Genomic DNA, 22,493 nt, shown 5'->3' on the forward strand with positions numbered 1-22,493 from the left:
GATTGTAAAAAAATATTGTTAAAAAACAGTTTGAGCTCTGTGTGACACCTGTGAAGACAGTTTATATTGCTCAAAAGGATAAACTGATATAAACACCAGAGAGCTGTTTATTGGCTAAAAGTAAGCCTGAAAAAAAAAGAAAAGCTTTTGTAGCTGAGGAAAATCACACAGGTATTGCACAGCATAATCATCAGGCTCTAAAGACAGTGACATCAACAACCACAACATGGTAAACATATCACAATCCACATTAGAAAAGACACAAAAATAAGAGAATTAGAATAATAAAAAACAGGTTGTACCTAAAACCAGCATTTACCAAAATAATAGGAAGGCCAGAGTGTGAAGAAAGAAAGGTCTAATCATAATCAGTCTGTTAAGCATGGCATAATTACTGTCATGGGATTCTGACTGCTTCTGAAACCAGCTCTTTATTGATGATGTAATTTATGATAATGAATTTAAAATTGTACAGAAACATTTTATATTTATATTTATATTTAGCATTTATTTTGTATGTAAAAAAATGTAAAACATTTTAACACTGTCAATATTATTTCATTTTTCATTCGGCTCTAGCCTATGCAACCTGCTTGAGGTTTGACTTTTCCCAATATGCCCAATAAGCCAATAACTTCAACTTTGACATCCAAAAAAATCATTTTGACATTTTTTTAATCTTTGTCAAATCTTGCAAAGCATCTTTATATGGTTCTACTATATGAAATATACAACTTACATGGTTTTAACATTACATATCTTTGATAACTTTGTTAAACTTTAATTAAATACTAGAGGAGATTTGCCACTTAACCACAAACAATTCTAGACCTTTTTGTAGAGCAGAAATTGAGGCTGAGACCTGTAAACTCGTGGCGGCAATTATTTATTAGTTTGCAATTTGTACATCATTTATAATGTTGAAATTATGAGAAAAAGAATGCATAGTAATGATACATCTTATCTAAAAAAAACCATTAAATATAACTATGGAAATATACATGCTATGTTTCCTTAAATATATATATGTTCTGCTATTCATATTCATTAATAGAATGAATAAAAACAAATATAGACCAAGTATTTACAATGAACAACATTATAAATTTAGCATTAAATATATGCCTTTGGTAATATTTATATAATAGCTAGTAGCAGGATGTAAATAATAATGTTATAAGACCTCCTTCTTCAAAGACTACAACTAATTGTTACTTTATATTTAGGAACTGGGAAACAGTCTTTTACAGAACCCTTTTAAAGAATGGATTGCAAGACATGTGTTAGAACTCCCTTAAATCATTGCTTAATAATATCTGTTTTTAATATAATATATTTTCTTTATGACCTCAACAATAGTTATATTACATCCAGAAATCGAAATTGTTGATTTTACAAAACTCTGTTCTAGTAATACCAATCACACAAATGACATAAACAATGTCAAGGAAAAGGTAGGCCCAGAAGCAGGCTCTGTCAAACCGACTTGCATATTCATGCCTCTTCTTTGTCTTCTCATTCGTTTTCTCTATGTTCTCCACGAAAGTCACAATTTTCTGGATTGAAGCGTCCTTGGCAGTCACTTCATCTGAGATTGTAGACATACCATTCAGGGTCATATCTGTCCAAATGATAACACAGAGTTCCTAAATCATATACTGTATTTTTAGCTTCAGCTGTTTATATTTATTGGTGCATCGAGCTGAATAGGTTTCTGAATAGGTCTCTCTCCAAATCACATAATCTTGGTTTACAAACAGAAAGTCTCTTTGGATCGTATGTAAAAGTGTAATAGGATGTCTATCGGTTTGGAATTAGATTCATTATATAATTATTAATAATTATTATTTATTTTGTAAGAATATTCTGTCTGAAAAAATGAAACCATGTGCGTTATACGTAAATGAATCAAGAATTAAAAAAAAATATCACATATGAAAATACATCTGCACTAAATGTGAAAAGTCTTTTACAGGATATGGTACATGTTTTATATGGTTTGCAGTTTGTAAATATTTACTCTGCATTCATGGCCTACCCTTATTTATCCCATCTTTGCGGTTGATGTAGCTTGATTCGCATGGCTTTTGTCGTTTCCTGGGCAAGATGGCACCACTGTCAGAAAATCGTGAGAGCACCATGGATAACAGCAAGCTCAAAACCAAAATGATCAAGCAGAAACAAAAGTGATAACCTGGTGAATGTAAACCAAACATTACATTACAATTGTACACATTTCCTAGGTTTATTGTATTTCTAATATAAAATATTATATATTGCATTTGGTAGTCTAAAACAATCAGCATTTATATGAAGCCAGGAATCGACTCACGGATCAGGGGGCTGCAGAGGCCGGTGTCAGGCAGGTTTTCGGTGAGAATGAGCAGGGACATAGTAAAGCTGAGCACCAGTGTGATTTTAAAGGAACTGCGATTTCCGCCTTCCAGTGGCAGAGCAAAGCTCCCCAAATCAGCTAACATGATAAGTGCACTGGGGAGAAGGAGTGTCACTATTGTATTGAACGGGTTGGTGGACATAGTGACCTGAGAATTTCAGAAAAGAGAGAATTAGAGAATTTTTTGTAATTTGGAAGCTTTTGAAAAAGAAAAATTAGGAGAGAAGATATTTATACAACTGACTACTATTAGAATTAATTATTAATTCTAACAGTAATAATATTTCTTAGTATCAATTCAAAGTATCAATAGTATCAATTAATAATTAATAACGGTGTAAATCCCCTTTTTTATTGACACTTTTAGGATTAGCATTTACATGGTGACAGATTTACAGATGAGCCAATACATTTCAAAAACATGCCTAGACCAAAAAAATATGTATTTTGGCCTTACATCCTTTTGCCTGAATCGTACACTAATATTATGAAGACAATTTTAATTCAGTGCCAATGTATAGCAGTTTAAAAAATGGATATTAGCACCAAGCAACTTCACAGAAATAAATAGAGAAAGAATATACATTTATAATTCATAATTCATAGTTTATACCTAACTAGCATAAACTTCTCTTTATAAAATTTACAATCAATAGGTTTAATTACATAGAGATAATTGCGGTCCAGCCTTTCTTTGTCCTGGTTTAGCTCCACTGACAAAGTTATCCATTCGCCTCGATTTGTTCCAACTGATGACACAGACCCATAGAGGATGCGTAGGCCACAAGCTAATTCAATACAAATGTGAAATTCAATTAGTAGCACTTTAATATCAATATTTTATAATGCTTTTATGTCGAATTTTTTCCATCTGCAATTAAATGAATTTAATCTCAGATTATTTTATCTTAAATAAATCAAATCTTTAACATACTGTTTTCACTCCATCCATTGAGGGCTACTGGGCACCCATCTCGTACAAAAGGATAGGTAAAAAGGTTGATTCCACACACCACAGTAATGTACAGTTGGATAGCGTGTTGCACAGTCCCATCTTGTTTCACTAATATATCAGTGGAGACAGGCTTCACATTCGTGCTGATTCTACATTCACAGAGAGACGGAATAAAAACTTGTGCTTACTGTATGCACAATATGTACAAAAGTTTATGGACACCTGACCATAAGATTTTATGCATTTTTTGAACATCCCACCCCATATATGTTTCCCATTTGCTGTTATAATAACCTCCACTATTTTGTGAAGATTTTCTGCTAGATCTTTCAAGTGTAGTCAAAAGCCAAAGGCTAAGTAGGGCTGAGGTCAGAGCTCTGTACAGGACACTCAAGATCTGTCAAAAAATATCCATCCAATGTAAATCATTGTCTTATAAGCATTGTCATGTAGAAACAAGTTTGGGTCTCCTAGTTCAAGTGGAGGGTGAAAATTGGAAAAAATATAATGCTGCTGCATCCAAAGGTTACAGTTTGGGAAGTGCCACATGGCTGAAAAGTCAGGGGTCCAGTATTTTTGTACATATAGTGTATATAACAAAATAATAGAATCATTTTTAAGGTAAAAAAAAAAGTTTGAGCAATTATTCTATTTGTATATAAATGGAATACATTTTGCTTAAACAGTTTTTAATCATGTTAAATTACCAGTGAAGTAGTTAATAATTCGAATTAGGACTTTGATAATTTGCCACAATTCAATACCTTACTGCAATACCCTTTGATATTTCATGTAATATTAATAGATTTTGTGCACAGTTATTTATTTTTTACACTTTGGCAAAAGCATATACAATTGTTCCTTACGCATATTATAACAACAAATCTTACCAATGACAGGAAGCACAAAAACACACCAGTCAAAGAAGAAACATTAACTTACGCATTGTCTACAGTTAGATCAGGAGTCCAGATTGTGTCAACTGGCATCATAATTTCTGGAAAATTGTATGCCGTGTCTGTCCATGCAAGGTCTGGGTCGTTCCATTCCTGTTAAAGAAAGAAAGATAAAACCAGATTCTGTCCAATTATTAGCCATTTATTATCATATGTCTATTATGAGGAACCAAATTCTTACCATATCAACTCTAATACGACTTGAGAAATGCAGGGATTTTGTATTCTAAGTCAAACAAACGCAGAAAATACCAGTCAATCATCAATAATGCTAAGAATAAAATGAATGATGAAAATAATCAAAGAGATCATAGCAGGTGGATACTTAACCACAGACAGGGTCTCATATTGAATGGATGTAAGATTTACAGTAATAGTACATTCCGGCGGCATCGGAGGACTGAATAGCTGCATTGCAATCAGCTTGCTAGCCAGGCAACGACGTGTGACACACGTTGCCAACGAGCCAACTGTAAAGCTGGAGCACACTTAGAAAACAGCAGAGGCAATGCACATATTCATATAATACTTTCACTATATAGAAAAGATTAAATGAGTAAAATCAGTAAAATCAGTAAATCACTAAAATTCATTTCTTAAAGTTATCTGATAGTACAAAATCTAGTTGAATTACATTTTTGATTTGTCACTCAAAAGATCAACACTGCAAGCTTGATTCTATTTTACATTCCCAAAACACTTCAGCTAATGTTACATGTCTTACCAATTAAATAATAAATGATGTTGGAAAGTTTCTGGATTCTCTCAGCTGGCACCATGCTGCACTGTTCAAACATAACACATAGTAATTATGTATCCTGGATGATGTTTTCTTCTATCAATTTACATTTGTTAATTTGAACAGGTTGAAATTAGCACTTAAATACCTTTTAAAAGAGTTGAATGTACTGTAACATCCCAGCTTGGTTCCAGTTCTTCTATATTAGTTCCTCAGTGTTATGAGGAAGGGGAATGTCAGATGGCTCTTAATAAGCGCCACCATTCTTTTCTATTACCTGCTTACGTGGTGTACACTGAACAATATACACAGCTCATAGTTAAACCTCTACACTGTAAACATGAACAAAATTGTGTATTCTGGCTTTTCTGGCTATTACTGTTTGATCCACACAAGCATTTGTTCGTTGTTTGAACACATAGGTATATAATAGCACTTTATTAATTACCTTTGTGCACGTCTACAACCTCTACTCTCTAGCCAGCTGGAATTCAATTAAAAGCACAAAGGCAGACGAATCTGATCTCACGATATTTTCCTTGGGTTTTAGTTCATTACAGAGTACAATAGAACACAGCATGTAGTTTGTGAAATGATGAGTCAATGTAAATTAACTTCAAAATTCTATATCAGGATGGTTCTGGATGAAATTTAAGAAACCATGATAAAGTAGATTATTTGAAAAATACAGTCAGAGGAATGAAGAATGGGAATATGTTGCTACTTTTTAATTGAAATTCATTCATTCATTTGTTCTTATTTAATAAATACATCATTGTGTATCTAATAAACAACCAATAACCTGCTGGCTAATAGTATTAAATTAGCTTTATTATTATTACTATTAAACTGTAATGACAGAAGTTTGAGGACACCTGACCATAAGATCTGTATGTGCATTTTTGAACATCCACATTTAGTTCACATTTGCTGATATTTGCTTCTACTCTTCTTTAAAGATGTTCCATTGTATCATTGTCTATGATAAATCTGTAATGAATTCTCAGCATTGTAGAATTTAAGAGTTGTTTAACATTTGCTATATGAACAATGACTATGCATAAATTATTTTGAAATGTTTCATGAACTTCTCAGTGTAAATCCAAATCACAACTTAAACAAAAGACAAATCGAGAAGTCAATCAAAAATTCAGACAGATGCCTCCCATAAATGTATTCTTCTTTAGCTTAAAGCACAGTATAAGGATTATGCAAATGCTTCAAAGCAATCATGAAACGTTAAAGTTTTATTAGTTGTGTGATTATTAGATTATAATGTGAATGTTGTACAGGAACCATCATAAAATCAAATGCGGAATGCCTGATTTTTTTTGCAGTGCGTGCACAGAGGCTGTTCTTCATTCAAAAAACAAAGATGTTACATGGGATACAATGAATCCTTTACAAAGTATAAATCAAAAACTTAGAATGTACATTTTGAAAATAAACGTCAGCTGAGACCTTTATTTATTTAACATTTAAGAAGTAGGATTCAGTGTCAGTGCTTTCTAATAATCAGGAATTTTTCCACTATGAGAGTCTTCAGGTCAGCAGACATTAAATAACATAACCTAATGAGTGACAAACCTCACTTATAACTCAAACTCTTTGCACACCATGCACACAAAAGTTTGTGTGCTTTTACTTGTCACATATTCATTAAGCACAGTAAAATCAAATTTCTTAACATGAAAAAGGGTAAGAGCACAGGGTCAGCCACCATGCAGTGGTCCTGGAGCAGAGAGGATTAAGGAACTTGTTTAAGAGACCAACAGAAACATTTTGTTCAAACTGCGGCTTAAACTTCCACCCTTCTAATTAGTAGCCCAAAATCTTAACAGTTGACAGTTACAACATCCCCACACTAAACCTTAAAGACAGAGGAGTTTCTGATTTCTTCAAGTTGCTGTTTTTTACAACTTGTAAAACAGTGTGCTGCTGTGTGAGCAACATTTTATTGCTACTTCTACTGTTCATTATAGTACATAATGTATAGTAACTGTATAAACTGCTGAAAAGCATGACATATTATTCATTAACAAATTAAAATAAATTAGGTTTCAATATTATCTATAGACTAATATGCCTTTGAACTATTAAGATTTGGATAAAACACATTAAATTTAATTGACCAGTCATAAATGCTAAAAATGATAAGAAGTAAATAATAATCGTAAATAACGTATAATGGGTTGTGATTTCCACTACTGTGCTTTACAAACCTCTGGGGGATTCTGGTTTTGTGTATATATATGCATATATATTTGTCCCCTCTCACGTAAGGAAGCAATCTTTCCCAGCCGTTAAAATTAGTTCATCAATAAGAACCTATAAGTATCCGCCCAGAATGTATACTAAATGTGAACAATTACAAGCCAAGAGAACACGTATGGTCCAGAGAACATAATTTATTATGTAAATAGTATGATTCTATTGTAAGTAAGTAGCATTAACCACTATTACTTTAGATTTATGAGTGTATATATTAACTGATTTTGCATATGATAAATTATAATAGTTCCAAAGATTTAGAGCTTCAGGAACAGTTGTCATAAGCAGTTTTGCATTCCAGTGTCCATCAATGAAAAGTTGATAACATCAACAATGATGGAACTATAATGAATGGACATTCTAGGTCCCTCAGGTAAGGTGTTCCTTCTTAAATCCAGTCCCTCTCTAGGTTTTATTCTAATACCATTTCACGGTATTGTTCAAGGACCTTTGTCTTTGTCTTGCTCATTAGGGATACATATGTTTATTATTCATTTATTATGCTCAAATTGTAATTTGCAATCTATTTAATTTTGTAAAGCTGCTTTGGGACAATGTCCATTAAAACGCATAATACAAATAAAATTAATTGAATTTAATAATTTACAATGCAGAAATCTGCAATGAAGTACTTTTACCAGAAATCCAAGTTGTCAACCTTACAAGAATCTGATTTAGCAAAAACAATCACGCATAAACTGTAAATAACATCTAGGCATATATAAGAGAAAAAACTGATTTTGTCTAACTTGGCTGCCAAAGATTTCTTATACTTGATATCGCTGCTCTGTTTGTCCATCTTCTCCACAAAATTCACAATTTTCTTGATAGACTGGCCATCAGCAATCATGTCAGCAAACTGTGTTCCTGCTTGATCTATTCAGAGAGAGAGGAAAATTAGAGGAAAATATTATTGTTTTGAAATATGCCTTCATTTTTTGAACAGTCAAGGTCACTCAAAAATTGCAATAAATAAGCATATTGCTTTTAAATTTACACTGTTCCTGTTATAGTAATACAACTAGATGTTCAACTAGTTTTTGGAATGTGGGAATTTTGTACTCATTTAGACACCGGAATGTTAGTAAAGTCAGGTACTGATGTAGGGTGGGGAGGCCTGTGGTGCAATCAGCATTTCAATTCATTCAAAATGTGTTAATTAAGATTGAGGTCAGAGCTCTTTAGCAGGCCACTCAAGATCTTCCACACCAACCCATGCAAACCATATCTTCATGAAGCTGGCTTTGGGGTTTCCAAGTTAAAGTGAAGGGAAAATTCTACTACATTTGAATCTTATACAACCATACGCCACCAACTTTGTGGTAACAATTGGGGAAGAACCACATATGGTTTTAAAATTGAGGTGTCCCAATACTTCTGTCCATAGAGTGTATGGTCTGTGTCTATTTAGTGTTACTTTGTATTATGTAGCAGAATGTGATATAAAAGTGAAGTACATGTATGATCAGTATATGTTGTGATAATTTAAGTCTGATGTTTATCGTAGTCATTTTTGTGAGGAACCTGCCTTGTTTACTCAGCTTTGGAAATCGTCGACAGAAAATGTTGCCCTCCGCTGCCAACTTTGTGCACACCATGGATATTAGCATACTTAGCACCAGAACAAACATGCAGAAGCAGAAGTGATAACCTGGGAAATAAAAATTAAAATAAAAATGGAATTATAGCCTCAAGATTCTGTTTAAATGTTTACAGTTGTATAAATAAATTATATTTAGAATTATATAGAAGAGAAAAGACACTGATGCTAAATATACTCCCAAGTCAACAGAGAAATGTTTTTGGAACCATATACTTTTTAATTGCTCTACATAAGAACATTTATGCCTAAAAAATATATAAATTGTGTTATAAAAATATACAATGCCTCTGTGTGTTTATATATTTCACTTATTTCTGTGATGAGTGTAGTAATTTAGTTGACTGTATTCAGTGTCCTGTTCATTAATAATCTAATAGAATCAGCAAACAGGTCGATGTTAAATGGCCATGAATATATTATTATTATACTAATGTATTTCTGTTAAAGAAAAGACATACTCACGTATCAGAGGGCTGCATGAGCCACTGTTAGGAAGGTAGTCAGTGAGGATGACGAGGAACATGGTAAAGCTGAGCACCAGTGTGATTTTGAAGGAGCTGCGTTTTCCCCCATCCAAAGGCAACGCAAAACTCACCAGATCGGTGATCATAATTAGTGCAGTAGGCAGGACCAGTGACACCAGTGCATTGAAGGGGTTGCTGGACATAATGACCTTATCAAGTAAGAATGTGAAAAATGTAATGTTGTAATAAAGGTCAAAGTCAAGAATTGGTGTTTTCTTGACATGTGATCGCTGGATGCCAAATAACATACTGAAGTTAATATACACACATATGTCTTTAGTTTAGTTTTTAGTTGAAATCTTGAAAGAATCTTTTAAAAGAATCATTGCTTTAAACATTTTCTTTTAGAGATACACTAAAATATTTTTGTACAGGAATGAGAACTTCAGTGGCAGAATAAATAAATGATTTACATTGATATAGTTCTGGTTGTTTGTGCTGTTTTCCATTTTGAGGTTCACTGACACAGTGTTCCATTCAGATCCGTCACCTCCCACTGCAGATACTGAGCCATACTGGATATTAAGCCCACAAGCTGAACCACACAGATATAATAACATTAGTATTAAAAGTTACTCACACTTGTCAGTAATTAAATAACACTAAAAAACACAGGGTTTTTTTTGCTTGTTACAGCTGTACATTTATAAAAAATATATAAAATAATACAATATACACCAACCTGGTATAAAATGATGACATTATAATGATACACTGATTATCTATACATCATGGCACTTGTTAGTGGGTGGGATAAATTAGTGAACATTTTGTTCTCAAAGTTGATGAGTTAGAAGCAGAAAAAATGGGCATGCTTAATGATTTGAGCGAGTTTGACAAGGGCCAAATTGTGATGGCTAGACGACTGAGTCAGTGCATCTCCAAACCTGCAGCTATTGTGGGATGTTCTCGGTCTGTGAAGGTCAGTATCTATCAAAAGTGGTCCAAGGAAGGAACAGTGGTGAACCGGAGACAGTGTCATGGGCGGCCGATTTTCACTGATTTACGTGGGAAGCGAATGCTGGCTCATGTGGTTCGATTTAACAGACGGGCTCCTGTAGCTCAAATTGCTAAAGAAGTTATTGTTGGTAATATTTTTAATGGGTCAGGACTGTTTAGGCAACAGACGGGGGACCAACACAATTTTAGGCAGGTGGTCATGATGTTATACATAAAGTTATGCCTGGTCGGTGTATAATACTATATTGAGTGGAAAGGTTACAGTTTGTACAAATGCAAAGTTTGGGCATTTAATTTTTTCCATGTGTATAACACCCTTCCAGTTGTAAAGACACAGATCTTTACTAGGGTCCTAATGGTCACCAGAGCTCAATTATTTCCCTCTAAAGCTTGTACATGGCTATTAAATGTGACCTAAGCAGCAGACTGGGTATCAGAAAATGGATCTAACTAATCTCTAAAATTCTGTATAAGGTTATAAATATATGTCATTCAGAAATGGCCATTAAGGGGATCTGTGGAAGTCAAAGCAAGATCTGGAAGAGCAAGAAAACTCTGCGGTGCCTGTATGCAGGAAGGAAAACAAAGCAAAGCAAATAAGATCAAGGACATAACAGTACTACTATACAGTAGTAGTGCACCAATTCTACCGTGCAGCACTGTTTGCACAAACAGGGAGCTATCACAAAAAAAAGCAAAACTTCAACTATGTAAGCCAGATGTATCTTGGAAGCAAGTGTAATACATCTTAAACATGCTTTGCATGCATAATGGACCATGAATATATGAGAACGACAACAAGAACTAGTTCTTCTAAGTATTCTACATTCTACAATAACTTTGTTTGATTTCATCAAATATAAAGAAACTGTGCAGACAAATATTTTAATAGTTTTAAGAGATTATGTTCAGGTCTTTTGCATTCTGGTGAGGGGTATGCAAATTTTTATTGCATACACTTGCATGTGATTAAGGAAAGGCATTAGCAAGGTCAGGCACTGATGTTGTGCAGGCTTGACTCAATCTTGGCATACCATTTTTTTAAGAACCTTGCTTTGTGCGCAGATGCATTGTCATGCTGGAACAGGTCTGTGTCTTTTACATCCAGTGAAGGGAAATCTTAATTCTGCACTGAGGAAATGCATCCATGTTTGCAACTTTGTGACAACAGTTTGGGAATGGCTAGGTGTCCACATACCTTTGGGCATATAGAATATAGTATACTACACTATGCTGTACTACATTATACTTTTCAGGCAAATATTCTTCATCAGCTGTCACACAAAGTGTTTCTGATGCTTTAGGAAGAATTTACTTCAGTGAAGAATATTTAAATGGTAAATTTACTTTCATTTGAATAAGAAATGCATTCTAAAGGAATGCAAAAACACATACGCCCTGGATACGCACTGTTCTTTAGTTCTTTCTGTTTACTGGACATCTGAAATCTAAAGAAAGTGGTTTGCAAAAGGTCAACCATCATGAGACATTTTTCACTTTCATACTTTTATATTTCATACTTGCTAAGGGCAGATTTATGAAGTTTGTACAGTAAAGATAATGTTTATTATTAGCATGATAGTATATTATATATATTATATTACAAGATTGTGCCAGTGGTTTGCCTGACTTAAACACTACCCTATACAACTATAGTTCAACCATATTTCTGTACAGACGGGCCTGAAATTTGCAAAACATGCTTTTATTAATAGAGCCATCACTTCACAACTCACATAGTCCTTGTATTGTGCACCAAAGGAATGTTCTCCATTATTGATTAAATAAATTCATCCAGAAAATTATACTGGCGTAAGAAACGCCAGTTTTTCATGTGCTCATTTTGACTTTGACTCAAACTGCATAGTGCTTTTGTCCTTTAGGAAAACTGACTAGCTAAAGTTAGAAATCTAAGAAGGGGCACAGTGTTTTGCCAGTGTAATTTCCAATGTTTAGCTGTCCTGTTTTAGTGCCCAGTGTAGCCTCAAATTTCTGTTCTCAGCCGACAGTAATGGAACCTGCCTTCTGCCATCATAGTCATCTTCACAGTAAGCACCACAGTAGGTACCATTTGTACCATGTGCCGAGATGTTGCAATACATTTCTTGTCAGTGCCACCTACTAATCAAGTAAATGGCACTGGCAACAAAAATGCTGCATGCAACTTTACTTGCTATTCCTATTTTTATCTATAAACTGTGTAGAAATCCCATCAGTTTCTGAAATGCTCAGACTAGTATGTATACCACCAACAAGCATACCATGGTCAAAGCTAGTCAAGTGTTTCATGTGAACTGTACTTGCATAATTTTTTTGCTTTGCATTGCTGTCACAATTGTCAAATCACTCAGTGTAAACTGCAAATGTCAAATCTTACAGCTTTGGTTCCATCCATTGATGGCTATGGGACATGCTCCTTGGACAAAAGGGTAGGTGAGGAGGTTGAGTTTGCACACGACCGTGGTGTACATGGCAATGGCATAGTTTACAGTGCCATCACTTTTCACCACTATATCATTCGTAGCAGGTTTTACACTCACATATATTCTAAAAGACAGAAGGAAAAGAAATGGTTTGGTATCAGTTATAGTAATATTTGACTGTTCTTATCAACACACTGTAATTTGCAGTACAAGGGTTAAAATTATATCATACAACTTTTACAATTTTACAACATTCATGCAAAGAAATATTTTAATAAAATATACAGAAAAACAGTTCAGCAGCAGCGTATGGTTAAGGTTTTGTAATAGAGATCTGAAGTTTGAGATTATATTTTAACCTTCTCTGACGACTACTGCTTTCTACTGCACAAACAAAATAAATAATCAGGTTGTACTTACGCATTCTCCACAGTGAGATCAGGAGTCCATATATTCTGAACAGGCAAGATAATTTCATTAAAAGAGTAATTTGTCACTGACCATTGAAGGTCTGGGTCAGTCCACTCCTATTACAGAAGACAGCAATACTGAGTTAGATATTTATGCCCCTGTGACTACCATATAGCCTTTCTGTACAGCTCAGAGTCTTAGAAACAGACATATTTGTATGTGATTAATGCCAAGTATATAGACGACAAGTGTTCTAGCTTGAAATCATTTAATTGGACGTTCTTCACAAGCCTCCAACATTTTTTTATTTTTTCAGTTTTACTATTTTCATAGAGTTGTATTGGCTTGGCTAGCTGCACAATTTTGTGCTATCGAAATTCTATTTTAGCTTTCTAACTAAATAACAATATAAACTAGCTATAAATTGATGGGCGATTTAGCTACAATTTGATCATAATAATAAGGTTTTGGAGGACACTGTCAAATGGTAGATTATTAAAATGATTAAATCTATATTCCTGGCAATTTGATTTAAAACAACTAATGATGGTTATAATATTACTGCCATTGCTTGTACAAACAGCTGCACTGGTAGTCTCATGTGTTAAAGATCAGAAGCCAGAGTGCCACCAGATTGTGGTCACACCCTGTCACCTAGTGGTTAGTTCATGAACCTACTGCTGTCCTAGATGCTTTTCACTAAACCATCTGACTTGAGAGGTGTCATGGGCATAGGAATAGATAAACAAATCTGTCTGTCAAAAGAACCCAAATTAAAAATTAACTCATTCATTCATTCATTAAATTGCTTTATCACTGTCAGGTTTGTGATCTATCTGGAGCCTATTCTGATTGCACTTGGCACAAAGTACATATAGCAAATTCTGTTAAAAGCGTGCTTTGGGAGGAAATTAGAAGACCTGGGCATGGACAGGAGACATGGAGAGCATCTGAAACTTTGCATACAGTAAACCTAAATTTACTGTTTAAGTCAATTTTACGAAATTAAAGTTTTAAGGTGACAAAGCTAGCCACCATGTCATTAAAAATACATTCGTGTCTATAGTTCTTACTTATCGTTTGCTCTATTTTTAACATAGCTGTGGTGCCAAATATTGTATTCAAATAGTAAAACAGGTATATTTCTATCACAAACTTTATCTGCTCAGTTACAATAAATTAGAAACCACAGACTCTCATTCTGAAAGCTTGTTTCGAATGTGAATGCATTTAATTAAACTCTTGCCTCTTGATCAAGTTGAATGATGAGCATTTTAACACCAAGAAGAACACCAATCATACGAGGTTAACAAAATATACTCACCATGGTAATTTTAATGCGACTGGAGAACTGCATGGTCTTTGTGTTCTTCAAACAAAAGAAAAAAAATGTGCATTTATTTATTTATTTTTTATTATATGTACTACACCATGTGGTGCATAAAGCAAAAATAATAATTGACATGAAAATAATGCTTGAATTAATGATTAATTAGAATTTTCTTTTATACTTACAACAGACAGTGTCTCGTACTGGATGGAAGTGAGGTTCACATTAATAATACAATCTGGAGACTGAGGTGCACTGTACAGGTTTTTGTTAGTCAGATCACTAGCCAGACATCGACGTGTCACACAAGCTTTTGTGTGCCCTAAGATGACAAATCACCAAATGAATTAAATTTCCAAAACTCCAGGAATTATTAAAACAACATTCTAAATGCATCTGACCTGAATAAAAGGAAGTTCCCCATTTATTAGCAAAAGTTCTTACCAAAAAAGAATGACATTGTAATGAGGAATTTCAGCATTCTCTGTGTAGATGGCATATTAGCCTTTGAACACCGAACTGGGAAGAAAGCAAATTTCATCTGCAAATAAGAAAATACAATTATTTCCAATTATTTTTTATATCATAAAGTCAGATTTATGTGTAAAAGACCTACATTTTCCGTAGAGCTCTTCCACCTGAAGCTCATCTCAACCTTTCTAGCAAACAAAAATTATTCAGCTTTTTAAAAGGCACTGCTAACTTCTGTGACGTATCAGTTACTAGAACATTACGAACAACAAACCATGAAGCTCATCTGAATAGCGCATTCATTATAAACATACAATATAAAAGCCTTGTAATCTGACCAGTCCTGCAAAGAGAATTAGGCCAAATGATCATGGAGCCCATTTATCTGCCTTAGACTGCACCTATAAATACTACATACAGTAAACAGTGAATTTGTGAATACAATTCTACAATTGCTTTCTCTGGGAAGGCTTGTGGTTCTAGATTGGATTGATAATGGTTGGGTAAATAGATCACTTACAGTTAAAGGCTTGTGGCAGGTGAGATCTGTTCTACTGGTTTTGCTTTACATTCAGTGTATATGTACAGCAGTCACCATTTATCCAGTTTTCCTGTAGCTATTACAAATTGTTCAGGTTTGTACAATCCTAATCTATCGTCCTCAGTTGTTGCCAAGCAGAGGACAATGTCTCATTCCGAAAGCTAATAAGATGAGGGTACCAGAGCTACAGAAAAGTTCAGTAAAGCTCTGTCTTTTCTCTGTCACATTCTATAACTTTTATTTCCCCTAATATAACCAAACCCGCCACCTAACTTAAATATAGTTTAAGCATCCTTGTACTATTTATTCAACACATTTGTATAAAACATTTGGGTTTGGTTATATTAGGGGAAATAAAAGTTGTAGAATCCAACACTGGGAAACAAAACAGGTGGGCAGAAGATTGTTCCTACAACAGTCCTGAATACAGTGGAGAACTCTATAATTTAATACAAAAAGACAGCTGCAATAACATCTGGTTCTGTGTAGATATGAATAGGAAGTACACTATTCATTTTCAGTCAGTTTATTTGTTTTTGTCAGTGTCAGGGCTTGCTTTTGATCAGTAGCCCAAAGAATACACCACTGAGATACCACTGCTCCAGACAGCAAAAGTATGGGAGAATGAACTCTAGGGTCAGCATCTGTATGCAATAAAGAGACAATCAGTCTCACTAGGGGTAGAGGGAGTTACAGAACATAATAATAAATTACTATCTACACCTGATAAAACAATGATACTGGGCTCACTAGAATCTATTAAAATTTGGAGACAATAAAACATACAGTATAATAATACACACTGAAGCTCATTACACACATACTGTTTGTATCAGGATTTCGCGTTCGTCCTCTGTCAGTTATGAATATTGATAGGGTTACATGTGGCTCATTTCTTAGTGGTAGTTCTTTATGCTTGAAAGCCAACCTTTCACGTGTTGTGTGAGATAGTCATGAATTGTTATTTTTTTCACTGTCTGCCTTGTGGATCATTTTCTGTTGGATTACAATTTTTTAGCTTTTCCTGTGTCTTCGAACATTTTGAAACTTATGAAATTGTTCACAGCTAAACAGAGTGACAAATCTCACTGAAATTAAATATTTATTCATTCATCTGCAAAATTCCTTTTATAATTGATAGGGTTGTGCTGGATTTTCAGGGTTGTGTTGGATCTCAGGAACACTATGAGCATGAGGCAAGAATACAGCCTGGTTAGGATGCCAGTCTGTCGCAAAGCACATTTACACCCAGAGGCAATTTAGAGTTCACCTGCTGCCCTGGTTTGTCAGGTAGAAGGAGGTCAAGGAAACCCAAAGACAGCAACCCAATCTCAGATCCCTGGGATCCTGTTGTGTGGTGGCATTATTAGTAAATAAACAATATGATATTAACACAGTGCATACTAGCAAAAAGGTTTGAGATGGGAAAAGGTCATTATATATTATCAGTTATAGTCATTATATAGTACCAGTCAAAAGTTTGGACACACCTTCTCCTTCAGCGTTTTTTTCTTCCTTTTTGTTCAACATTGTACATTCATACTGAAGGCATCCAGACTGGAAATGTATGAAATTATGTAGTAAACAAAAAAGTGTTTACTACAAAGTACTAAAGTCTTTACTAAAGACTGCATGAGGTCTGATTATTCTAAATTTAAGATTTTGGGTTCTAACCACAGTGCCTTTGTTAGACATACAGGGGGTGACTACTAGACTACTGAAATTGGGTTAAGAACTCTCCAACGCATTATTAAATACTGGAAAGATAGTGGAGAACCATCATCTTTGAGGAAGAAATGTGGTCGGAACAACAAAAACTTGAATGATTGTGATCGGCAACCACTTAAACTATTGGTGAAATCAAATTGTAAAAAACAACAACAATCGAGCTCACTGCAATGTTTAATAGAGAAAATAAAAGCATCTCCACATGCATGTGAGGGGCCGTCAAGGGATTACGACTAAACAGTAGTGTAGCCTTAAGAAAACCACTAATCAGTGAGGCTATTCAGAAAAAAGGCTTCAATTTGCTAGGGATAATAATGATTGGACTCTGGAGCAATGAAAGAAGGTCATGTGGTCTAATGAGTCCATATTTACCCTGTCTCAGGGTGATGGGCGCATCAGGGTAAGAAGAGAGGTGGATGAACTGATGCACCAATCATGCCTAGTGCCTACTGTACAAGCCTGTGGGGGCAGTGCTATGATCTGGGGTTGCAGCAGTTGGTCAGGTCTCGGTTCTGCAATGTGATGTGCTCAAAAAATAAGGTTAGCAGACTACCTGAATATACTGAATGACCAGGTTATTCCATCAATGGATTTTTTCTTGCCTGATGGCATACTTTTATTTAATCATATTTTTTTATTTTTTTTATTTTTCTGTTTACATGCTGTTTTGCACAAGTTTTTTTTTGTTTTGTGTATCTGTCCCACACTGTCTTGTGTTATCTGTCTTCACTGCCTTTTTTCCCGCACTGTGTGCACCAGGTTGCACACGATGCACATTATGTGGCGGGAACACTTAAGTTCTTAGCTTTGTGTTCTGTTATGTAGCTTTATGTTGTGTTATGTAGCTCTATGTTGTTTTTTGTAGCACCAGGGTTCTGCAGAAACGTTGTCTCATTTCAGTGTGTACTGCATTAGCTATATATGGTTGAAATGACAATAAAAGCTTCTTGACTTGACTTTAGGAATCATCGAGCTCAAATTGTGAAAAAGATTTGAATGGAGCATGAGACATTATTTTCACACATGAATTGGTCACCACAGAGTCCAGACCTTAACCCCATTGAAAATCTTTGGGATGTCCTGGAGAAGACTTTGCGCAGTGGTCCGACTCTATCTATCAAAACGAAGCCATTGCATGCCGTAATCAAAGCTAAAGGTGGTCCGAGGAAATATTAGTGTTTTATTTATTTATTTTTTTTGGACGGGCAGTGTATACATTTGAAGGGTTTTTTCATTCCTTTATTACTTTTCTGTTCCTTAGCGATAGTTGAGGTTTCGAAGGCTTCACTCCACACTCCAGTTCACTAGGTGGCGGTAAAGCACCTTTACTCCGACAATATAAATAATACGAAAAGAAGAAGTTACTTTAGCAAACAACCCAGCCAGCTTGTGTTCATGTCTGAACTTGTCTTTGGTTATATAACACCGTGATTTATTTCTTTCCTCAGTCAAAATGCTCACTTTCTCAGACAGGAAGTGTCAGCAAAGCTAAACTAGCACTGACTGTGCTTCCGAGTTTCACTTCCACACCTGAATAGCATATGCTGTTTTTTTTCTTTCTCTTGGTTAAACCAGTCAGGGTTTATTAAGCCTTTCTGGAGCCATGAACAGAAAAAGGTCGCTCATTTCAGAAACGTTCCGTGTAAAGAGAAAGAGATTTGGAGCTGACAATCTCATCGGAAATCCTGAACACGAAGACGTCCGAGGTGCGTTCACTAGCGCCTGCGGGGTGCGTTCAAGTGTAGTTGGTTGTTGCTGAGAAACGCAGCCATTTCTCAGGCATGACAATTGTTCTACTAACTTATCCTAATGTTTATATGGTTATGTTTATGAGCAGAAGGACCTTGTGATGTCAAAGCCACTTTGCAGTACTTGATGACGCTTTTCCCAAGGAAGTTGTTTGACGACAGCCTTCCACCGATTGTCTACAAACACCAGCTGTACAGTTTACTCAGCGACAAAACGCTTGTGGACAAGCAGCTGGTAATGTGATTCCTTCAGCACATTACACACTTACATTTATATTTATGACATTTGGCAGACGCCCTTATCTAGAGGGGCTCACAACTGAGCAGGGGAGGGTTAAGCCAGCAGTTGCCACTTGGTGGTAGTGGGATTTGAACTTATAACCTTCCGATCCAAAGTCCAATGAATTAACCACTGATCTCCAACCACACACCTGGGTGATGGGAGCTGTGCAAATCAAGGCACTAAAATAAGTTTCCTAATGCAGGATTTCTCAATCGGTTACTTTTGAGTTTTACTTAATCATTTATATATTTGTTCTTTTGTCCAACACATTTTTTACGTGATCTAATCATGTATTTTATTTATGTATTGGTAAAGAACCTTCTTGTACACTGCTCTAAAACCATTCTGATGACAACATCGAATCTTGCATGTTCCATACCTTTACAATGCAACTGATAATACGGAAAGATGTTACTATTTTCTTTTCTGGCTACTCATCATTCATTTGTAACTGCAATAAATACTTTGGAGCATAAATGTTCAGATACAGTCTGCCAAGTCTGAATTTGAAGTAGGTTACACATGAAATTCAGGAGTAAGAACGGGAGCTTTGAGGATGGATTTGGACTGTAGTTAATGTCAACAGTCTGTTACACTCACTCAGGACTACAGTTTGCTTCTGATCACCATCACCGTACCCCGCAACATCAAATATTTGCTATAAATGTACATTCGGTGCAACCCAGATGTGGACAGGTTCCCTCTTGAGTCTGGTTCCTGTCAAGGTTTCTTCCTTATGCCATCTCGGGGAGTTTTTCCTTGCCACAGTCGGCACCGGCTCACTCATCAGGGATAAGCGTACTTATAAAAAACATATTCACTTTTTTATCACCACATTATCTGCGTAAAGCTGCTTTGAGACAATGTTCATTGTTAAAAGCACAATACAAATAAAAAGGAATTGAATTACACATCACACATTAATAACATGCAGCACTAATAATGATTCCCAAAATTGTCTGATCCTTTTTTAGCATTTCAGATTTATATTATTTCTGCAATATTGAATTAACTTTTATTGTCAGTAACCTACGCAGTTGAAGGAAAATCATCAAAACTAGGGTGGAGTGATACAACCCAACACCAGCAGCAGCAATGGTTACAATCCCACCTGCATTATGTACAGCTTAAAGATTTAAAACGAACTAATTAGTTCGGCTTTTCAAATATTTGTGGCGCTTTAGTGTTTTCCAGTGATGGACAAAATGAAGTCTAATCTGACTGCTGTTTGGACCCCTCTAATTTATCATTAAATATCCAAACAATAACTTAGTGTGGCCTTTGATTGAACAATTGAAAGTATAAACCATGTTATGCTTCTGGACTCCCCATTCTTATGGTAGAAGATGAAGGGACCACCCAGCCTTGTTTTGACCATATGATCAGAGCAAAAGCAAGATTGTTGTAAGAAGTACATGTCTGCATGAGGTCTACAATCACTTGTTAAAAAGGAAAATCTTTCGTGGTTCCCGGAAACATCACATCAAAAGAGACTTACAGCTGTTCCTTTTGTATTTTCTGTGTTTGCAGAACGAGTTGCGGGACAAAGGAGAACTGCTCATGTTCCAGCTGGGCTTTGACACCGACACCTTCGCCTTGGTGTTTACTGAAGATTACAGGACCAAAGTTCTGGCAGAACAGATCGGAAAAGACACTCGCGCAACAGTCGAGAAGTTTCTAGATAAAGTGCTGCCTAGTGGCTCAGGACTAAGCTTCAGCAAATGTCAAATGCTCAAGGAGTTTCTTTTCACTGATTCAGAGATAACGTAAGAGCAAGGTTTTAATGAACAATAACAGCCTATTCGTGCACAGACCTGTGTGGAATTTAGTGTTTAATAATCAGTTTTTGAAAAACAGGCAGCTCGTGAAGTCAGGAGTGTTGACCGTCAGAGATGCAGGAAGCTGGTGGCTTTCAATTCCGAACTCCGGCCGATTCACCAAATACTTCATTCAAGGTAATGTGAAAAATGAGCAGCACTTTTGACTTCTCCGTAGTTGATTTAACGATTGCGGTGCCATCTGGTTCTCACTGAAACAAACTGACTTATGGGACAATTAAAAAAGAAATTAATTGTGACGTACACTTTTTGCACATTCCAGCCCACTATTACTACAATAATACTACCTACATATTTTACATTCAAGTGCATTCACCTAAATCATTTTTATAAAGTTTCAATGGCATCCAATTATAGAACCACCCACAATGTATTTTTTTTGTGACTATCTTTTAGCATCTCAAAAAACGTATTTTTATTTATTAGGACGCAAAGCGGTACTCGGCATGGTCAAGAAATCAAAATACAACGAAATCCTAAAGGCTGATTTAGAATTACGTCGTAACAAATCGCAAGTCAAACTCGATATCAAGTACCACATCCACGACATAATCGGCGCAGAACTGGTCGAACGGTAAGACTACATAATTTTTATTTATTTGTACCGATTGTCAATATCTTAATGTTATTTACTTTTCAATTTCTAGAATAAAGACCACATCGGGGACCTTATTAAGATACGTGGACACTTGAGCTTCAGCTCACCATGAGTGAATGAACTGAGAAGCTTGTGATATTTCTTTTCAGGCTGTTGCACATAAAGTATTTCAGTGAGTTGTAAGCAACATGGATAAAGTGCAATCAACAGGTTTGTAAATATGTGTAAGTTTGCAGTAAATTCACCAAAATATAACATTTGCTTCTTATGAGAAGTATTATTTTTTTTTGTTGCCTGTTGTGAAACAGCTGGTTTCCAAAATATTGTCTAACCTTTTGAAATAAGACTGTATATTCTCTGCCATCAAATAAATTTACAAAATAACTGTCACAGTAGAGTTTTCAGTGATGTATATTCTGCATAGGTTTGTATATGCTATACGACATTTCTTTAACTCATAATGGTTAAGTAGATAGTGTTGTGGCATCATAGCTCCAGGATGCCTGCTCTGATCCTGAGCTCAAGTTACTTTTCAGGTTCTCTGGTCTCTTCCCGTCTCCCAAAAACTTGCATGCTAGGCGACTTTATTACTAAAAATAATTTGACTTACTGAGTCCATGTCGAGTGGAGCCTTTCAATTGCCAAATAGGATATCTTTCTGCATTTTTTGTCTACAAGAAATAATCTTAAGATATTTTTATTTATTAATACAGGCTCCT

The 22,493-nt window shown here is 35.3% G+C and overlaps 3 protein-coding genes across 4 annotated transcripts; 1 reads left to right on the forward strand and 2 right to left on the reverse strand.

Moving 5' to 3' along the window:
- Nucleotides 1–1,174: 1,174 nt before the first annotated feature.
- On the reverse strand, nt 1,175–5,315 carry LOC124397133 (5-hydroxytryptamine receptor 3A-like). Its single transcript, XM_046866647.1, has 10 exons — nt 5,194–5,315; nt 5,031–5,091; nt 4,637–4,794; nt 4,488–4,532; nt 4,293–4,399; nt 3,330–3,499; nt 3,062–3,183; nt 2,333–2,543; nt 2,039–2,194; nt 1,175–1,621 (listed from the first exon to the last, which is right to left on the reverse strand). Exons 2-10 carry the CDS (start codon nt 5,083–5,085, stop codon nt 1,365–1,367), a joined length of 1,281 nt encoding a protein of 426 aa, XP_046722603.1. The 5' UTR covers nt 5,086–5,091; nt 5,194–5,315; the 3' UTR covers nt 1,175–1,364.
- Nucleotides 5,316–6,388: 1,073 nt separating this feature from the next.
- Nucleotides 6,389–17,084, reverse strand: LOC124397134 (5-hydroxytryptamine receptor 3A-like). 2 transcript variants are annotated; one of them, XM_046866649.1, is made up of 10 exons: nt 17,070–17,084; nt 15,012–15,108; nt 14,753–14,889; nt 14,562–14,606; nt 13,247–13,353; nt 12,781–12,950; nt 9,857–9,978; nt 9,382–9,592; nt 8,845–8,967; nt 6,389–8,192 (listed from the first exon to the last, which is right to left on the reverse strand). In XM_046866649.1, exons 2-10 carry the CDS (start codon nt 15,106–15,108, stop codon nt 7,951–7,953), a joined length of 1,254 nt encoding a protein of 417 aa, XP_046722605.1. In that variant the 5' UTR covers nt 17,070–17,084; the 3' UTR covers nt 6,389–7,950. The 2 variants fall into 2 exon arrangements, with proteins under 2 accessions (XP_046722605.1, XP_046722604.1); XM_046866648.1 differs by lacking the exon at nt 17,070–17,084 and adding an exon at nt 15,184–15,213.
- A 1,594-nt stretch (nt 17,085–18,678) lies between these two features.
- On the forward strand, nt 18,679–22,164 carry stk19 (serine/threonine kinase 19). The gene is made up of 6 exons (XM_046866655.1): nt 18,679–19,013; nt 19,145–19,290; nt 20,869–21,104; nt 21,196–21,293; nt 21,603–21,750; nt 21,824–22,164. Exons 1-6 carry the CDS (start codon nt 18,911–18,913, stop codon nt 21,867–21,869), a joined length of 777 nt encoding a protein of 258 aa, XP_046722611.1. The 5' UTR covers nt 18,679–18,910; the 3' UTR covers nt 21,870–22,164.
- Nucleotides 22,165–22,493: the final 329 nt, after the last annotated feature.

Source organism: Silurus meridionalis, chromosome 14, assembly GCF_014805685.1.
Source record: "Silurus meridionalis isolate SWU-2019-XX chromosome 14, ASM1480568v1, whole genome shotgun sequence".
Taxonomy (NCBI): Eukaryota; Metazoa; Chordata; class Actinopteri; order Siluriformes; family Siluridae; genus Silurus; species Silurus meridionalis.

Bases quoted from the DNA above. Each gene is read 5' to 3' on its own strand.
- stk19 (XM_046866655.1), top strand. From the start codon at position 18,911: ATGAACAGAAAAAGGTCGCTCATTTCAGAAACGTTCCGTGTAAAGAGA. The intron at 21,105-21,195 runs GTAAGAGCAAGG...TTTGAAAAACAG, and splicing joins TTCACTGATTCAGAGATAAC to GCAGCTCGTGAAGTCAGGAG. The intron at 21,751-21,823 runs GTAAGACTACAT...TTCAATTTCTAG, and splicing joins GGCGCAGAACTGGTCGAACG to AATAAAGACCACATCGGGGA.
- LOC124397134 (XM_046866649.1), bottom strand. From the start codon at position 15,108: ATGAAATTTGCTTTCTTCCCAGTTCGGTGTTCAAAGGCTAATATGCCA. The intron at 12,951-13,246 runs GTAAGTACAACC...TCTGTCTTTTAG, and splicing joins GATCTCACTGTGGAGAATGC to AATATATGTGAGTGTAAAAC. The intron at 9,979-12,780 runs GTAAGATTTGAC...TGTGTGGTTCAG, and splicing joins CAATGGATGGAACCAAAGCT to CTTGTGGGCTTAATATCCAG.
- LOC124397133 (XM_046866647.1), bottom strand. From the start codon at position 5,085: ATGGTGCCAGCTGAGAGAATCCAGAAACTTTCCAACATCATTTATTAT. The intron at 3,184-3,329 runs GTATGTTAAAGA...GTATTGAATTAG, and splicing joins CAATGGATGGAGTGAAAACA to CTTGTGGCCTACGCATCCTC. The intron at 2,195-2,332 runs GTGAGTCGATTC...TACATTCACCAG, and splicing joins CCTCTGCAGCCCCCTGATCC to GTTATCACTTTTGTTTCTGC.